Below are 15436 nucleotides of genomic sequence, written 5' to 3' on the forward strand. Positions count from 1 at the left end.
ACAATAATTGACTAAGATATACTTTGAAAGAACAAAGAGAATGTACCCAGAAAACCTTCCCGAAAATTAAGGGTGCAGCAAACCTCATGGGAGGACAGAAGCGTGCTCATGGGAGCCTGAGCTGCGAGCTGGCCCGGGCCTCACCCCGCACACGGTAGGAGCTCATACATTGCCACCAAATGGAATGGGTTGTCTCTCTTGAGACAAAACTGGGCCTCAGGCCACAGAGGAGACTGGCTCCATCTCAGCCTCCGTGAGTGGTCGACTCTATGAACTCCCAGCAGGCTTTCTAGACATGTCAAAGGACAATAGCCAAGTCACTCTCCTGCTCAAAGATAGTCCATGGCTCCCCACTACCCACGGAATCAAGTCCCACCTGAGTAGCGTGCATCGGGTCTTCCAGGACTGGGCTCCGATGTCCGTCTGTAACCCCATGTCTAGAAATTCTCAGGCACACATGCTACCCACGGTCCAAACAGACCAGCTGACTTTCCTGGGAGTGCTGAGTCCTTTCCCTTCTGCCCGGGCAGTGCCCTCCCCCTGCCTCTTGCTCTTTTACTGAAACCCTACCTGTTCCCCATGTCCCTTCGATTGTGCCCCTCCCCTGCAAGGCCTTCCGCAGTCCTTCCAGATGGAAACACAGCTCTCTTCCTCTCCCTGGATCTCCCACAGCTCAGAATCTGTAACTCTCTGATGACACCTGACAATTTTTTAACCCAAGTTCAAGTCCTAGTGGCCGTGCCTGTGTCTGCCAGTAGGAGTGAGTTTCCCTAGAGCCGGGACAAACTACATCTGCCCCGTCTCAGTGTCCCCACCCTCAGCCCAAAGCCTGGCCTGCAGCAAAGGCTAAGACATGATTGACAAATAAATGAATGGATGAATGACTTCTTTGGATGACAGCACTTTGATAAAAAGAATCAGAAGGAACGGGAGGAGCCCAGAGGGATCTCTTCTGCCTGCTGGGGATGGGTGGTCAGGGAAGGCTGCCTGGAGGAGATGGTTTCTGAAGGGAATCTTATAAAATAAAGCAGTCAATAGGGAGAGAAATGGGGGCTAAGCAGGGGCAGTCACATGGAGAAGGGCCCAGGGGGTGGTGATTTGGGCCCAGGACGGCTGAGGATGCAGGCAGGAACACAAGGATGTCACTTGCTGTGACCAAAAATCCCGCAAAGAGCTGATGTTTAAGGCCTTCAGGGTCCTGCTGTGCCACCTTCAGACATTCAGTGAACAGTGGGGTGGAGGGAGGAGCAGGGCTGCTTTAGGGCCACATGTGCCAAGAGCAGCGCTGTCCCCTGGACGGAGGGTCCTGAGGACAGGGGGACGGGTGGGGACAGCGGGGGCTTGGGGTGGTGGGTCACAGCCAGCAGTGCCCAGGCACTGTTCTGGGGCCTCGGCAGACACTGACTCACGAGATCCTCCCAAAAACGCCGCCAGGAAGGCAGACTCATCCGTGCCGTCCTCACAGATGAGGAAATGGACGCGATCTGCTCCCCACCCCCGCGCACCCCGCCACACCTGCGCTGCGATGCAAATCCAGGCGGTCTGGTCTACGGCTGGTGCTAACCACTGCCCCACGCTGCCGCTTAGCCAGCAAATCCCGGACACACAACGGCTGAGACCTCAGCTCACTGGGCCAGTGCTGCCTGGAGCTCCCACGGCCCAGGGCGGCTGTGCTCTGGGCTTGTCGGGGTGAGGCCCGTCCCCACTCCCTGGGCAGCCGTGTCCTACAGCGGCCCCCAGACCACAGCCACCCACCTCGGGGTTCTCCTGGCTCGGGGGCCGGTCTTCCTTCTTCTTTTTGGTGGCCTGAGCTCCCTGAGATGGCTCCTCTGTGGGCGGCCGCGACTCCGCCGTGCTCTCGGGCTGCGTCTGCACTTGAGGCTGAATGATGATGACCTGGGGACGGGGCAGAGGGGTGAGGGGGGAACGGGAGGGCCCAGGGAGGGCAGGCCCACAGAGCCCAGGGCCAGGTGTGTCCGCCCCAGACGGGCACGGGGCCTCGAACGGCGGTATCACAGAGGAACGAGGAGGCTTGCACCCACCTCTCCAGTCCACGGGGTGCCTGCACCCTAAGGAGAGTCTGCACGAGAAACGGTCCTGGTTTAGGAACCAGAAGGCCTGGGTCCAATCCTGTGCTACTGGCTCCCAGCTGTGTGGCCTCGGGGAGGTCACTTCACATCTCTGAGCCTCAGCTTCCTTATCAGTAACACCTTCGCAATACCTACTTCCAGGCAGGCTGTGAAGATTCAGGCGGAAGGAACACTCAAGGCAGGTTGGTTTCTTTCTCCCCAGTTCACATGCAGGAAAACTGAGGCTGAGAGGGCTCAGAACTGCTCCCTGCCTGAGCTCATCAGGTTAGGTAGCAGAGGGGCTGGGACCCTTCCCGGGTCTGTCTGGCTGCCTGCCCTGCTCCCCCCTCCCCAGGCCACTGTTTCCGAGGTGCTCAAACCTGGCCTGGGGGTTCGGGCAGGTGGGAGAAAGGAGGTCCCGTTTTGCTCACTCTGAGGGGCCCTGCCAATCCTGGGGGGATGGAGAGGGGGAGGGGAGTCTAGACCCCACTCAGCATCAGGCAGAGCAGCCCCGATCCAGCGGTCCTCATGGGGCTCAGGGCTCATTGGTTGGGGTGAGGTGCCTGGAGCTGAGAAGTCTGAGATTGACTTCTGCTGCCCGGCCTCTCCCTAGGCCACAATCGCCTTCACCTGTGAATCATCTAGCTTATTTATGTTTTTGGACATTGAACTGGGAAACAATCGTTATCTTTTTCATGGATCTAGGTGAAAGAATCTACCAGGAGCAGCCCTGGGTCTGGCCTCAACCAGGAGTGACTCGAAATGTTTTTCCCTCCTAAGAACACATAGTGACTTGTGAATTGTTTCCTCGGATACTTGCAGCAGACTTTTTTTTTTTTCTTTTTTTCTTTTTCTGTGACTTGTGAATTTGAACCTCTTACACATGAAGAGAAAATGCATCCCGTTTTTCTGCTGGCTTAAGGGAAAGGACTTTGTTCTTCTTTGTAACATAATTTTGAAATCCCAGAATTCTCTGGATGGAAAAAAATGCTCCCTTTTTATATCCATGGGAAGAAAACAGTAAGATCCCCCCCAGAAAAAGGGGCAAAGAATACCCTCAGATGAGTCACATGGAAGGAGACAGGATTCTTGAAAAGTACAGGGAAACCTTCAAGTTCAATACTAACCAAAGGAATTCCGCTTTCAACGACCAGCATCTGTCTGCATCAACTAAAGGAGCAAAAAGCATTTAAAAATGACAACACTGGATGCCAGTGAGGTTGCAGTGAAACAAGCACACTCAACCAACAAACGTCTGCTAAGCTCCCCCTCTGGACCAGGTCCCATCCTGGGGTGCGCGTTTCCTCACTGGAACTTGCCATCCGACCCTGGCTGGCGATAACTCTTTAGGCTTGGAGAATCCTTGGGGATACTGTCCATAAGTGAGAGAGCTCAAAAACATACCCAGAAATATACTGAGTGCAATAACATATGGCTGCAGGAAAGTGGCTGACGCTAGGGCTGGGAAATAGGGGACACGGGCCATAAGCAAGAGAGGGGCAGCCTGGTGGACCCCTGAATTGGAAACAGAGGAAAAGAGACCAAAGAGAGGAAATGGAACCTCCTATGCAGCCCCAAACACCTCACACATCATCAAGGAGCTCAGACGGGAACAGGAAGAGGATCTTAGTTTTAGTTTTAAATCTTGGCAACAAATCATAGATATTCCGTTCAGGCACCCGGGGTCCAAAAAGTCCTTGACTATCTCCCTCCATTGGCAGAGACTCTTCCAGTGGTCCACTTGGCCACACGTTTTATTAATTAATTATTCCAACAAGTGAAGTAATTCATCCATCGACCAATCATTCTTTTCCTACTGGTATTAATTCATTCAGCCACACAGTCTTTTGTCCACATATTCATTCCCTTGTACCCCCATTATTCCCACGCCAATTCATTCATTCATCCACACCCTCATTCACACACCGTTCATTCTACCACTGACTCATTCATTCATTTGTACACGCCCCACCCCCACCCCCCCATTTATGCACCGATTCATTCACTTATTGTTCATTCCCACGCTGTTCATTCAGTCCTCTGTTCACACTCCATCCATTCCTTTGGCCACCTAATCGTTCCGCCATCCGGTCATTCATTCTGCCCGGGCCCCCTTCACCTGGCCCCTTGGGGAGCCTGCCCGCGGGCGCCCTCACCTGGTTGTCGGCACTGATGAGGAGGGGCTGGACTTTGACGCTGTCGCTGACCACGGACACGGCGGTGCTGGGGGCCATGGCGGTGGCATTGCTGGGGGCGGTGGAGATGAGGGCGTAGGCCACCCCGGCACTGCTCAGAGGAGAGGTGACGGTGGCAGGCTCGGCGAGGGCTCGGGGCTGGCTGCCGGGCGTTGGCACATGGCTCACGGTGTTGTTGGCAGTGGGGAGGGCTGGGCTGGGGTTCTTGATACTGACCACGGTGGCCTTCTGGAAGGTTGGGGGCTGCTTGGGTGGCCGGTCCCGGCCCGGGGTGACGGGGAGGCTGTCTGGAATCAGAGTCTTTGGCCTAACCTGGGGAGGGAGGGACAGTGGCACGGTCAGACAGACACACAGACGGGGTGATGACAGCCATGGCAGATGACAGGGGCACAGACATGACCTGGTCAGGGACTCCCACGTTAGAGGTGAGGAGACGGCAGCGGAGAAACCATGGACCTGCCAAGGCTGCCCGGGTCCTGGGCGTGCACTGACTGGCCTGGGGGCTCTGGTCGCGGGTGTGTGCGTGTGTGTGCGTGTGGGTGTGTGTGTGTGTGCGCGCGCGCATATATTGGGGCAGAGGGAGAGGTGGCCCTTGGACTTTTACAGTTGAGGGGTGTACGTGGGAGTGAAAACTCCTAGGAAGACAGCACTGGCCTTGAGCAGAAGCCTTTCCTTGGAGCCCCAGTCCTGACCCTCCCTTGCTCAAAAGCCTTCCGTAGCTCCCCACGGCCATTAAGTCACGGGCAGGCAAAGCGCAGCTCCATTACTCCACATCCAAGGCCCCCAGAAGGCCTCTGCTGACGTCTCCAGAGCTATGCCTGCTCCCACTTCCCCTTCCAGTGCCGCCAGGCCTGCGGTTCTGGTCTCCCCACTGCCACCTGCCTCCTTTTCTCACCCCCGTGTCCGCATGCTCCAGTATCCTTCTGGGGTGCTCGTCCCCTGAGGCCTGCCTCCACCTTGGACTACCAAGACTTCCTACCCTCGGAGCCCTGCTTCTAGCACCATCTCCTCCAGGAAGCCCTCCCTGACCCCCAGGCAGGCTATGAGCCTCCTCGAGGCTCCCATAGCCCCCGTGACTCCTTCTGACTCAGGCCAATCACTCTGGGTTCAAATCGTCTGGCTCCTTGTCTGTCCCCCTCCTGGAATCTGAGCCTCTTGGGGACAGGATCCTGTCTGATTCAGCACAGGTGGGCATTCAGCGAGGCTGCCACAAGGACCAGCGGGCCCAGGGCAGCCGCCGCTCACTGTCCTCGAGCTGGGGGCATCGGCCCAGGCCTGCGGCCCCAGGACAGGCAGGAGCCGTTGTCGCCTGTGCAGCCGGCAGCCCCTCGCAGCTCAGCAGCAGGTGCCCCGCAAAGCTGCGTGCCGGGCGGTACCCAGCAGGCTTCTGCTCCAGACCAGGCCCGGCTACAAAGGTTTTGTGCCCCGATTCAGTCCTCACGGCCGCCAGGGAGGCACTGGCACCACCCTCTCTGCAGACGAGGAGACGCAGCCCAGGTGACTTGCCCAAAGTGCAGAGCCCGGCAGGGGACCCCGGCTGGAACCCAGGCCCAAGGCCTGGCGTCTGCGCCGTCTCCTGAAATGCACCCTTTTGTCCAAAGCTTCTAACACTTTTTTGACTGTGACCCATATTCAAAGATCTCCATTAGGACTTCCCTGGTGGCGCAGTGGTTAAGAATCTGCCTGCTATGCAGGGGACACGGGTTCGAGCCCTGGACTGGGAAGACCCCACGTGCTGCGGAGCAACTAAGCCCGTGCACCACAACTACCGAGTCTGTGCTCTAGAGCCTGCGAGCCACAACTACTGAGCCCGCGAGCCACAACTACTGAGCCCACGTGCCACAACTACTGAGCCTGCATGCCTAGAGCCTGTGCTCCGCAACAAGAGAAGCCACCGCAACGAGAAGCCCGCGCACCGCAACGCAGAGTAGCTCCTGTTCATCACAACTAGAGAAAGCCCGCGTGCAGCAACGAAGACCCAATGCAGCCAAAAATAATCAATCAATAAATAAATTTATATTAAAAAAATCTCCATTACGTCGTGATCCAGTCCAGAAACAAATTTTTCACAAAAAAATGCTTATGACGCGTCTTGATATTTTCTGCTGTCTTCTAGTCCAGCCTAGTTTATTCCATTAAAAAAAAATCCTGGTCATGACCCACTAAATTGATTTCTCAATTCCTCACTGTGTGAAAAACTGGGTCTGGTCCAAACATCTCCTCTGAAGGGCAGGCAGAGGAGGCAGGAGAGGAAAGGGGCTCCCACGACGTCACACCCAGCTCAGGGCTCACCTAAACCTCACTGCTGAGGGGCTGTGGACAGACAGACAGACAGCCCGGGGCCCACCCGCAGGCTGCTTACCTGAGGTAGCACTGCCGCTCCTTGCCCGGCCAACCTCTGCAAGGAGCTCACCTGAGGACCTGTGACAGGCACTGCAGTGATGGTTCCCAAAGCCTGGAAGACAAGAGGAGGGTGGCACTGAGACAGGACACGGCACTGGGACTCATGCGACCCCACCCGGCCGGCACCCGGCGACTCTCCCCAGCCTGGCGGCACAGGGGTGCCTTGGAGACAGCGAACTCTGCTCTGCTCTCCTCTCTCTTAATGGTAAGCTTTTTTTTTTTTTTTTTTTTTTTTTGGCGGTACGCGGGCCTCTCACTGTTGTGGCCTCTCCCGTCGCGGAGCACAGGCTCCGGACGCGCAGGCTCAGCGGCCATGGCTCACGGGCCCAGCCGCTCCGCGGCATGTGGGATCCTCCCGGACCGGGGCACAAACCCGTGTCCCCTGCATCGGCAGGCGGACTCTCAACCACTGTGCCACCAGGGAAGCCCTAATGGTAAGCTTTTAAATCACAAAAGTAATATGTAACATGCAAGAAATTTTGGAAACCAGAAAGAGAATGGCATCCCCGGAAAACTATCACTGTCTCACATTAGCTTCCTTTTAAGTACGTTTTCTCTATAGCTGTACATGGAATTCTGTAACCTGTTTGTTTGGTTTTTTCATATTGATTCCCTGCAAACATTTTTTGTTATTTTATTTGACCTATGAACATACAAACATGCAAAGTGAAAAGGAGGGAGGAAGGGGCAGAAAGAAAATGAAGGTAGGAGAGAGTCTGAGAGACAGAGAAGAGGGAGAGAGAATAGAGCAGGAAAGACAGAGAAGGGAGAATAAGGAGTTTATTCGATTTATAAAAATCACCTTAAGCACACACAGCTCAATTTGCCTATAGTTGTGACCTCAATAATCCTGTCCAATTTCAGGACAGGTTATTTAGTAAACATGATGTATATCTTGACAAAATAAAGGAGGCTACTAATAAGAACCAGCGAAGGTTAATTAAGAAAAAAAATCATGCTAAACTTGGAGCTTCCTTCCTTCCCAGTTTCCTTGGACTTGTCTTTTCTCATTTCCCCAGAGTGGAATCCACTCTCATTTTACCCAAAGACCCAGCACCACTCACACCAAACAGAATGTGATGTGTAACCTGTTTTTCTACTTGTACTTAAGGACACATGTAAGGTTTCCTGAAGTTGTTACAATCTCCATAAATCACCCTTTAATGGTTATAGAGTCTTTCATTCAGCAGACATCAATGCTATTTCCTCAGCCAATCCCATCCTCCTAGGAATTTGGGTTTTATTCCCATCCTTTTCTGATTAATAAACAGTGGTGCAATATACATCTCTATGGATAAAGCCATTTCCACGTCACAAAGTATTTCTGTAGCACAGGGTCTGAAAACAGGAATCAATGGGTAGGGATTTTATTTATTTAGTTAGTTAGTTAGTTAGTCTGCATTGGGTCTTTGCTGCTGCACGCGGGCTTTTTTCTAGTTGCAGTGAGCGGGGGCTTCTCATTGCGGTGGCTTCTCTTGTTGCGGAGCACGGGCTCTGGGCGTGTGGACCTCAGTAGTTGCAGCACGTGGGCTCAGTAGTTTCAGCTCACAGGCTCTAGGATGCGCAGGCTTCAGTAGTTGTGGCACTTGGGCTCAGCAGTTGTGGCTCACGGGCTCTAGAGCACAGGCTTAGTAGTTGTGGCACATGGGCTTAGCTGCTCCGCAGCATGTGGGATCTTCCCAGACCAGGGCTTGAACCCGTGTCCCCTGCACTGGCAGGCAGATTCTTAACCACTGCACCACCAGGGAAGTCCATCAATGGGTAGAAATTTTAAAAGGTAGGACTATTTTGGGCCCTTGATATATGTCCCCACTGTGCTAACTCAGGAGGGGCCATGACCAGGGCTCACCCCAACACACCCTCAAATCTCAGCCTCCGAGTCAGGGCTCTTTCCAATGCATGATGGGATGGCCACACCTGCAGCAGGGTGGATATTCAGGGTGTGGAGATGGGAGATGACACACTCCCAGGGACTCCAGGCCCACACAAATACAGAGGATGTGTTTTAGGGTGCCCGTTTGCCTAAGGTCCCTTTTCTAGGAATCAACACTACCTACAGCTGATGAAGGGGAGGTTCCACATGGCCACGTTTGTACCCCTTGAGCCTGCCTGATGGGGAGAGGCATCTCTCACTTGGGGCCAGCCAAACCACCAGTGACCAGAGAGGTTCTCTCTTGAACTCAGAAGCCAAAATTCTTAACAAAGTGTCAGCAAGTCAACTCCAGCAATAATATGAAGGATAATACATCTTGAATAAGTTGAACTCATCCCAGGAATGCAAGGCTGCATCACCATGTGAAAATCAGTCAGAAAAAAATGATATGGTTATCTCAATGTATGCAGAGACAGCATTGAACAAAATTCAACATCCATTCATGATAAAAAATTTCAGCAAACTAGGAAGAGAAAGTAACTTCTTAACCTGATAAAAGGCATCTATAAAAAATGAACAGCTACCATCATACTTAATGATGAATGTTTTTCCACGGAGATCAGGGATGAGGTAGGGATGTTCTCTTACCACTCCTGTTCCCATTGGACTAGAAGTCCTAGCCAGTGCAATAAGGCAAGAAAAAGAAATAAAAGGCCTTCAGATTAGGAAGAAGAAATAAAACTGTCTCTGCAGATAGCAGTAGCAACTACGGAGAAAATCTGACAGAATGTACAAAAAAAGGTTGTTAGAACTAATAATTGAGCTTAGTGAGGTTGTAGGATACAAGTTCAACATACAAAAAGCAACTGTATTTCTATATACTAGCACGAACACTTAGAAATTTAAAAAATGTTTACCTGCCATTTGCAACAGCACCAAGAAATGAGGAATACTTAGGGATACATACGACAATAGCTGTATAAGAGCTATACACCGAGAACTTTCAAACACTGATGAGAGGAATTTTAAAAATACCTGCATAAAGAGAGAGACATACCATAACCACGGATCAGAGGCCAGTGTTATTAAGACGTAAATGCTCCCCAAATCGACCTATGGTTTCAATACAGCCTCCATCAAAATTCACCCCAAAAAGGGTAGAAAATGACAAGGTCCTTTTTAAATGCATGTGGAAATGCAAAGGACCCAGAATAGCCAAAACAACTTGAAACAAACAAAAAACAACATCAAATAAACAAAGTGAAGGACTTATACTTCCCAACTTTAAGACCTACGATAAAGCTACAGTAATCGAGACAGTGTGGTATAGGTGTTAAGTTATGCAAATAATAGATCAATGGAACTGAATACGGTCCAAAAATAGACCCAAACATATATGGTCAATTGATTTTTCAGCAAAGGCTGCAAACTCCATTAACATAGTGGAGAAAGGACAATAGTTTCACAAATGGTGTTGGAACAAGTAGATACTCGTATGTTAAAAACAAACGAGACGTAACTAATCCATACGTCTCACAGATTTTTAAAAAACCCAAATGGATCAGAGACCTAAGTGTAAAGCCTAAAACTGTAGAATTTCTAGGAGAAAACACAGGAGAAAGTCTTTGGGGGCTGCGGGTTAGGCACAGTGTCTTGGATACAACACCAAAAGCATGATCCATATAAGGACAAATTAATACACTAGACTTCGAAAAATTAAAAACTCCTGAGCTGGAGAGACAGTGTTAAAAGAATGAAAAAACGAGCCACAGACTGGGAAAAAAACATGTGCAAATTACCTATCTGATAAAAGACTTGTATCCAGAATGTATAAAACAACTGTCAAAACCCAATAACTGGAAAACAAACAACCCAATTAAAAACTGATTTGAACAGAACACATCACTAAAGAAGATATGCTGATGACAAATAAGCAAATGAAGAGCTACTAAACATCATTCGTTAGAGAAATGCGAATTAAACCACAGTAAGACACCACTATGCACCCATTCAGACGGCTACAATAAAACAGGCTGACCGAGTCCAGAGCTGGTGAGGTGCACGCACTACTCTTGGGAACGTAAAGCAGTGCAATCGCACTGGAACAGTCCGACAGTTTCGTAGAAAGTGAAACATACATTTACTGCTAGGGACTGAGTGCTGATGTCCGTCCCCCCAGAACGTGTATGTTGAAATGCTAATCCCCAGGGTGATGCTTTTGGAGACGGAGCCTCTGCGGGTGATCGGGTCATGAGGGTGGGGTCCTCACGATGGGATTAGTGTCTTCATCAGGACAAACCTAAGAGGGCTTGCTTCCCCTCTCTCTCTGCCACGTGAGGACACAGCAAGGAGTCCGCCATGGTTTAAATGTTTGTGTCCCCCTAAGATTCGCTTGTTGGGATCCTCACTCTCAATGTGATGGTGTTAGAAGGCAGGGCCTTTGGGAGGTGCTTAAGCCAGGAGGGGGGAGTCCTGATGATATGAATGGGACTCGTGCCTATAAAAAAGGCTGCAGAGACTCTTTTTTTTTAAAATGTTGAGCCTTCTTTTAATTTATTTTTATTTTTGGCTGTGTTGGGTCTTCGTCTCTGTGCGAGGGCTTTCTCTAGTTGTGGCAAGCGGGGGCCACTCTTCTTCGCGGTGCGCGGGCCTCTCACTGTCGTGGCCTCTCTTGTTGCGGAGCACAGGCTCCAGACGCGCAGGCTCAGTAGTTGTGGCCCACGGGCCCAGTTGCTCCGCGGCATGTGGGATCTTCCCAGACCAGGGCTCGGACCCGTGTCCCCTGCATTAGCAGGCAGATTCTCAACCACTGCGCCACCAGGGAAGCCCTGCAGAGAATCTTAGCTCCTTCCCCCAGGCAAGAATACACCAAGAAGTCTGCAGCCGGAAAGAGAGCCCTCATCTGACCATGCTGGCAACCCTGATCTCCAACTTCTGGCCTCCAGAACTGTGAGCAATAAACTTCTGTTTACAGTAATCACCCGGTCTGTGGTATTTTGTTACAGCAGCCCGAATGGGCAAAGACAGCATCCATCTGCAAATGAGGAAGAGGGTTTGCACCGCAAACCAAATCAGCCAGCACCTTGATCCTGGACCTCCCAGCTTCCAGAACTGTGAGAAATGAATGTCTGCTGTTGAAGCCCCGCCCCACCCCCAGTGGGTGGTGTTTTGTTACAGCAGTCCCAGCTAAAACATTCTAGCCCTAGGCGTTACCCAAGAGAAATGAAAGCACACGCCCACAGAGGCTTGTTCCAGAGCAGTTCGCAGCACCTCTACTTGCGATCGCCCCAACTGGAAACAGCCCAGATGTTCATCAACAGGTCCACAGATGAACAAACTGTGGAATATGACTCAGAAATAAAAAAGGAATAAGCAATTGATACACACAACGGGGATGAATCTCAAAGTAATCTTGCTGAATGGAGCAGGACCAAAAAAAGGACTTATTATTGTATGATGCCAGTTATAGGAAATTCCAGAAAATGCAAACTCATCTAAAGGGATCAGAGGTTGTGTGGAGATGAGGGGATCGGAGGAAGGGATCAAAGACACAGGGAAATTTTTGAGGGTCAAGGGTGTGTCTACTATCTTGATTCCGGTGATGGTTTCACAGGTGTAGACCTATGTCAAACATCTTGCACACCCCTACTTCCCCCCTTGTAGCTCTCTGTCCCTGGAATGAGCGTCATCCTTCTCCAAATGACACAGCAGAGCCCCACAACCCACAGGGCTGCTTCTCCGGATTATGATGGGGTGGCTCCTCCCTCCTCTGGAATTTTCCACCTGCCCGAAAGTGGGCGAAGCTCTGAGGCTCCCGTCCTTCCGGCCAGCTGCTTGCCTCTGCATGAAGCCAAATTACCCACATTTAACTGGAAAGTCCCTGTGGACATTTGCCGGAACAGAGCTTAAATGCAATGCAGCGAGCACCCAAACAGACGCGGTCAGTTTAAGAGGAAGCGTCCCAATCCACAGCGCCGCTTCCAGTCCCTCTCCAGCACCGCTTGGCGAGCCCTGCCCAATGCCCGTTTTAAAGGCTCTGCCCTCCTTCTGCAAAGGGATGCGCGTAGAAGGCTGTGCCCTCTCCCTCCCCTGGACCTGCGGTCTCATCGGCCTCACAGCCCCTGGGCCCCGGCCCAGACCTGGGCAGGTGAGAGGCAGGCACGAAGGGAGCACCATTTGACTGACAAGCTTCCAGACGATTCCATCAACCTGGGGACCACAGGATGAGAAGAAGCTGGCCTGTCCGTCCAGCAGGTTCTGTGATGAAAGGCCCACGCGGGCACTTCACTCCATCAGTGAGCGGAGCTGTGTGGTCCCCTGGGTGCAGGGGTTCCTGCGCGGGTGACGGGTAGCCAGAAGATTCCAGGGCCCCGGGAACACAAGGGCAAATCCATGCCCAACACCTACAGGAGCCAGGGAACAGGCGCAAAGCTGCTTTCCCTGGGGACTCCCTTCTGGCTAAGATGCCCAGTCAAGCCCTCCAGACGAGGGGTGTGTGCCGTCTGTGTGTTTTTCCAGTCCGTGTGTCTCTGCACGGAAAGGCGTGAGGGTTGCTGTGTGTCTGTTTCCGGGTGTGTTTTCGTACCAGCTACTCCATTCTCTGGCATCCACGTGGGCGCCTGTGTCCTGTGTGTTTCCATATGGATTCTTCTCTGGGTACCTCTTTTGCTCTGGTCCGTGTGTCTTGCGGATGCCACCGTCTGTGGTTCTAAGCCTTCATTGCAGGTCGGCACTCAGTCCTCTCTCCTGACTTGGGACACGGGGGACATCTATCTACACACCTTAGAAATTTGCAATCAGGGAGGGGGAGGGAGGGGACCACGAGAGGGAGGGGTGGGTGGAGGCTGCTGGGGGGGGCAGAGCCCCCGAGGTCAGAGTGGGTAGGGGGGAAGATAGGGGGAGCTTTACTTTGACCTTGTTCTCAAATACTCAGTTACCAAGAAAGAAACAGGACCCGCCACGGGGGAAATACCGAACGCCTGCGGGATGTTCACAGCACAAAGATGGTTCACTTGCTGACTCCAACCCGACGGCTGGCATTTATACTACTGCCAGGGACGCGGGGTGGCCGACGGCTCTTTAAGGAGCACCTTACCGTGTGTGGGGCGCCCTCTGTGCCACAGCAGCAGGAAGAACACGGAAGAACGGATGACTCCCTGGGTCAAAGGCCGAAGTCCCAGGCTTTGGGGAGGAGTTTGCTACAAAGAGGCCGCTGAGCAGGGTCCCTCCGCCGCCCCGCTTCTGGGAACCGTGGGTTCCTTCCGGGAACACCGAAGCCCCCTTCCAGCCCCTGTCCATCCTGTGATCGCCGTCTATTTGCTTCTCTTCGCTCCAAGGCTTACCCCAGAGCACGTTTTTCCACATCCTTATAAACCTTTAATTAACAAGTCGAAGAGACATTTTATCTGGCAGGGCCTGACCTTTCTGCTCCGTGTTGGAATTTATCGATACCAGCAGAAACAATCATCTCAGAGACTATTTCACAAGCACCGGAGAGCTTATAGCCACACTTCTGTCGAGATAAACGAGCTCCTGGGCGTCCCCGGTGGCGCAGTGGTTGAGGGTCCGCCTGCCGATGCAGGGGACACGGGTTCGTGCCCCGGTCCGGGAAGATCCCACACGCCGCGGAGCGGCTGGGCCCGTGAGCCATGGCCGCTGAGCCTGTGCTCCGCAGCGGGAGGGGCCGCAGCGGTGAGAGGCCCGCGTACCGCAAAAAAAAAACAAAAAAAACAAAAAAAAACAAACGAGCTCCTTATAACTGCGGTTACAGCTCTAAGCATTTTAAGGGGGACAAAAAGGGGCATGAAAGTCAAAGATAACTTCACATTTTTCCTGCATCGGTGGAGTCCCTGGGGCAGCCTGGGAAACCCTGGAGAAGCTCGGTCGCGGCAGAGGCAGGTGGGAGGCCCCCAGGAGACAGGTGTCTGTACACGGGGTGGGGACGGACTGGGCTTGGGGCTGGGCTCGGGTTCTGGCTCTAACACCAGCCATGTGTGGCACCCTTGCTCTCTGTCCCCAGTCTCCTCGTCCACGACAGGAAGAGTTCCCGCTGCAGGGGCGGGAGGGGGCTAAAGGGATGGGCCTCAAGGATGAGCACAAAGCCTGGTGCACGTCTGGCTCCGTGAGACCCGGGTGGAGAGGAAGCGGGTGAGACCCGGCTGTGCCCGGAACTGGGGCACTGAGCGGGTGCCTGGGAGGGACGTACAACCCTGGCGTCCCGGCAGGGACCGCCTCGGGGTCAGCCTGTCCAGGTGCCAGTCCTGGAGTGGCCCCTCTCCTGATGGGGAAGCCCCCTCTGCTCGCCAGCTCCTACCTCCCCGTCTCTAACACGGGGCATACGTGCTCACCTCCCGCGCAACGACCGGAGTAAAGTACACGAACGTGAGGAAGCGTGAAGAAGTAAGAACGGGTGTCCCAGGCTTCCTGCTGTGCTCGGTTCAACAGCTCTCTCCCTCGTCAGGGGACAGACCCCGGAGCCAGCCTGCAGCCAGGCTGTGTGGCTCAGGAAGGGGAACAGGGTGGTGAACAGGACGGGCAGTGCCCGGCCTCACAAAGGCTGCTCTCATCCCAGACCCCGACCCGATGGCTGGCTCAGAACTGGCCTTTCTCATCTCTGCTGCCCTGCTGGATGGCGGATCCTGGAGTCCAGCCCAGGTACCGGCCCGAGCAGGAGCTTGGTGAAGTGACTGATGGATGTCGTCAGACAAGGAGGGCCGCGGACCCCCAGGGTCCAACTCCGGGACCCCGGCAGGAGATGCTCAGGGAACGGCTGAGGGCCAGGGGAGCAGGACTCCTTGAACCCTGCACACACGGTCACCCAGAGCCCCACTCCACGAGGCAAGCCTGCCCCCGACCCCCTGGGCTTGGCTCCAGTTCCTGCGCCCAGCGAGACCCCA

At 53.3% G+C, this 15436-nt stretch overlaps 1 protein-coding gene across 3 annotated transcripts in view; it reads right to left on the reverse strand.

Moving 5' to 3' along the window:
* Positions 1-15436, reverse strand: part of PHF21B (PHD finger protein 21B) — a 96057-nt gene that overhangs the window by 18927 nt on the left and 61694 nt on the right. For 2 of the 3 annotated variants that reach the window (XM_067698354.1, XM_067698356.1), the window contains exons 3-5: positions 6627-6719; positions 4226-4576; positions 1756-1896 (exon numbers count right to left, since the gene is read on the reverse strand). In XM_067698354.1, the coding sequence (XP_067554455.1) occupies positions 1756-1896; positions 4226-4576; positions 6627-6719 (585 nt within the window). The remainder of the gene's footprint in view (positions 1-1755; positions 1897-4225; positions 4577-6626; positions 6720-15436) is intronic. The other variant, XM_067698357.1, reaches the window with a different exon arrangement.

This window comes from Pseudorca crassidens, chromosome 11, assembly GCF_039906515.1.
Source record: "Pseudorca crassidens isolate mPseCra1 chromosome 11, mPseCra1.hap1, whole genome shotgun sequence".
NCBI lineage: Eukaryota > Metazoa > Chordata > Mammalia > Artiodactyla > Delphinidae > Pseudorca > Pseudorca crassidens.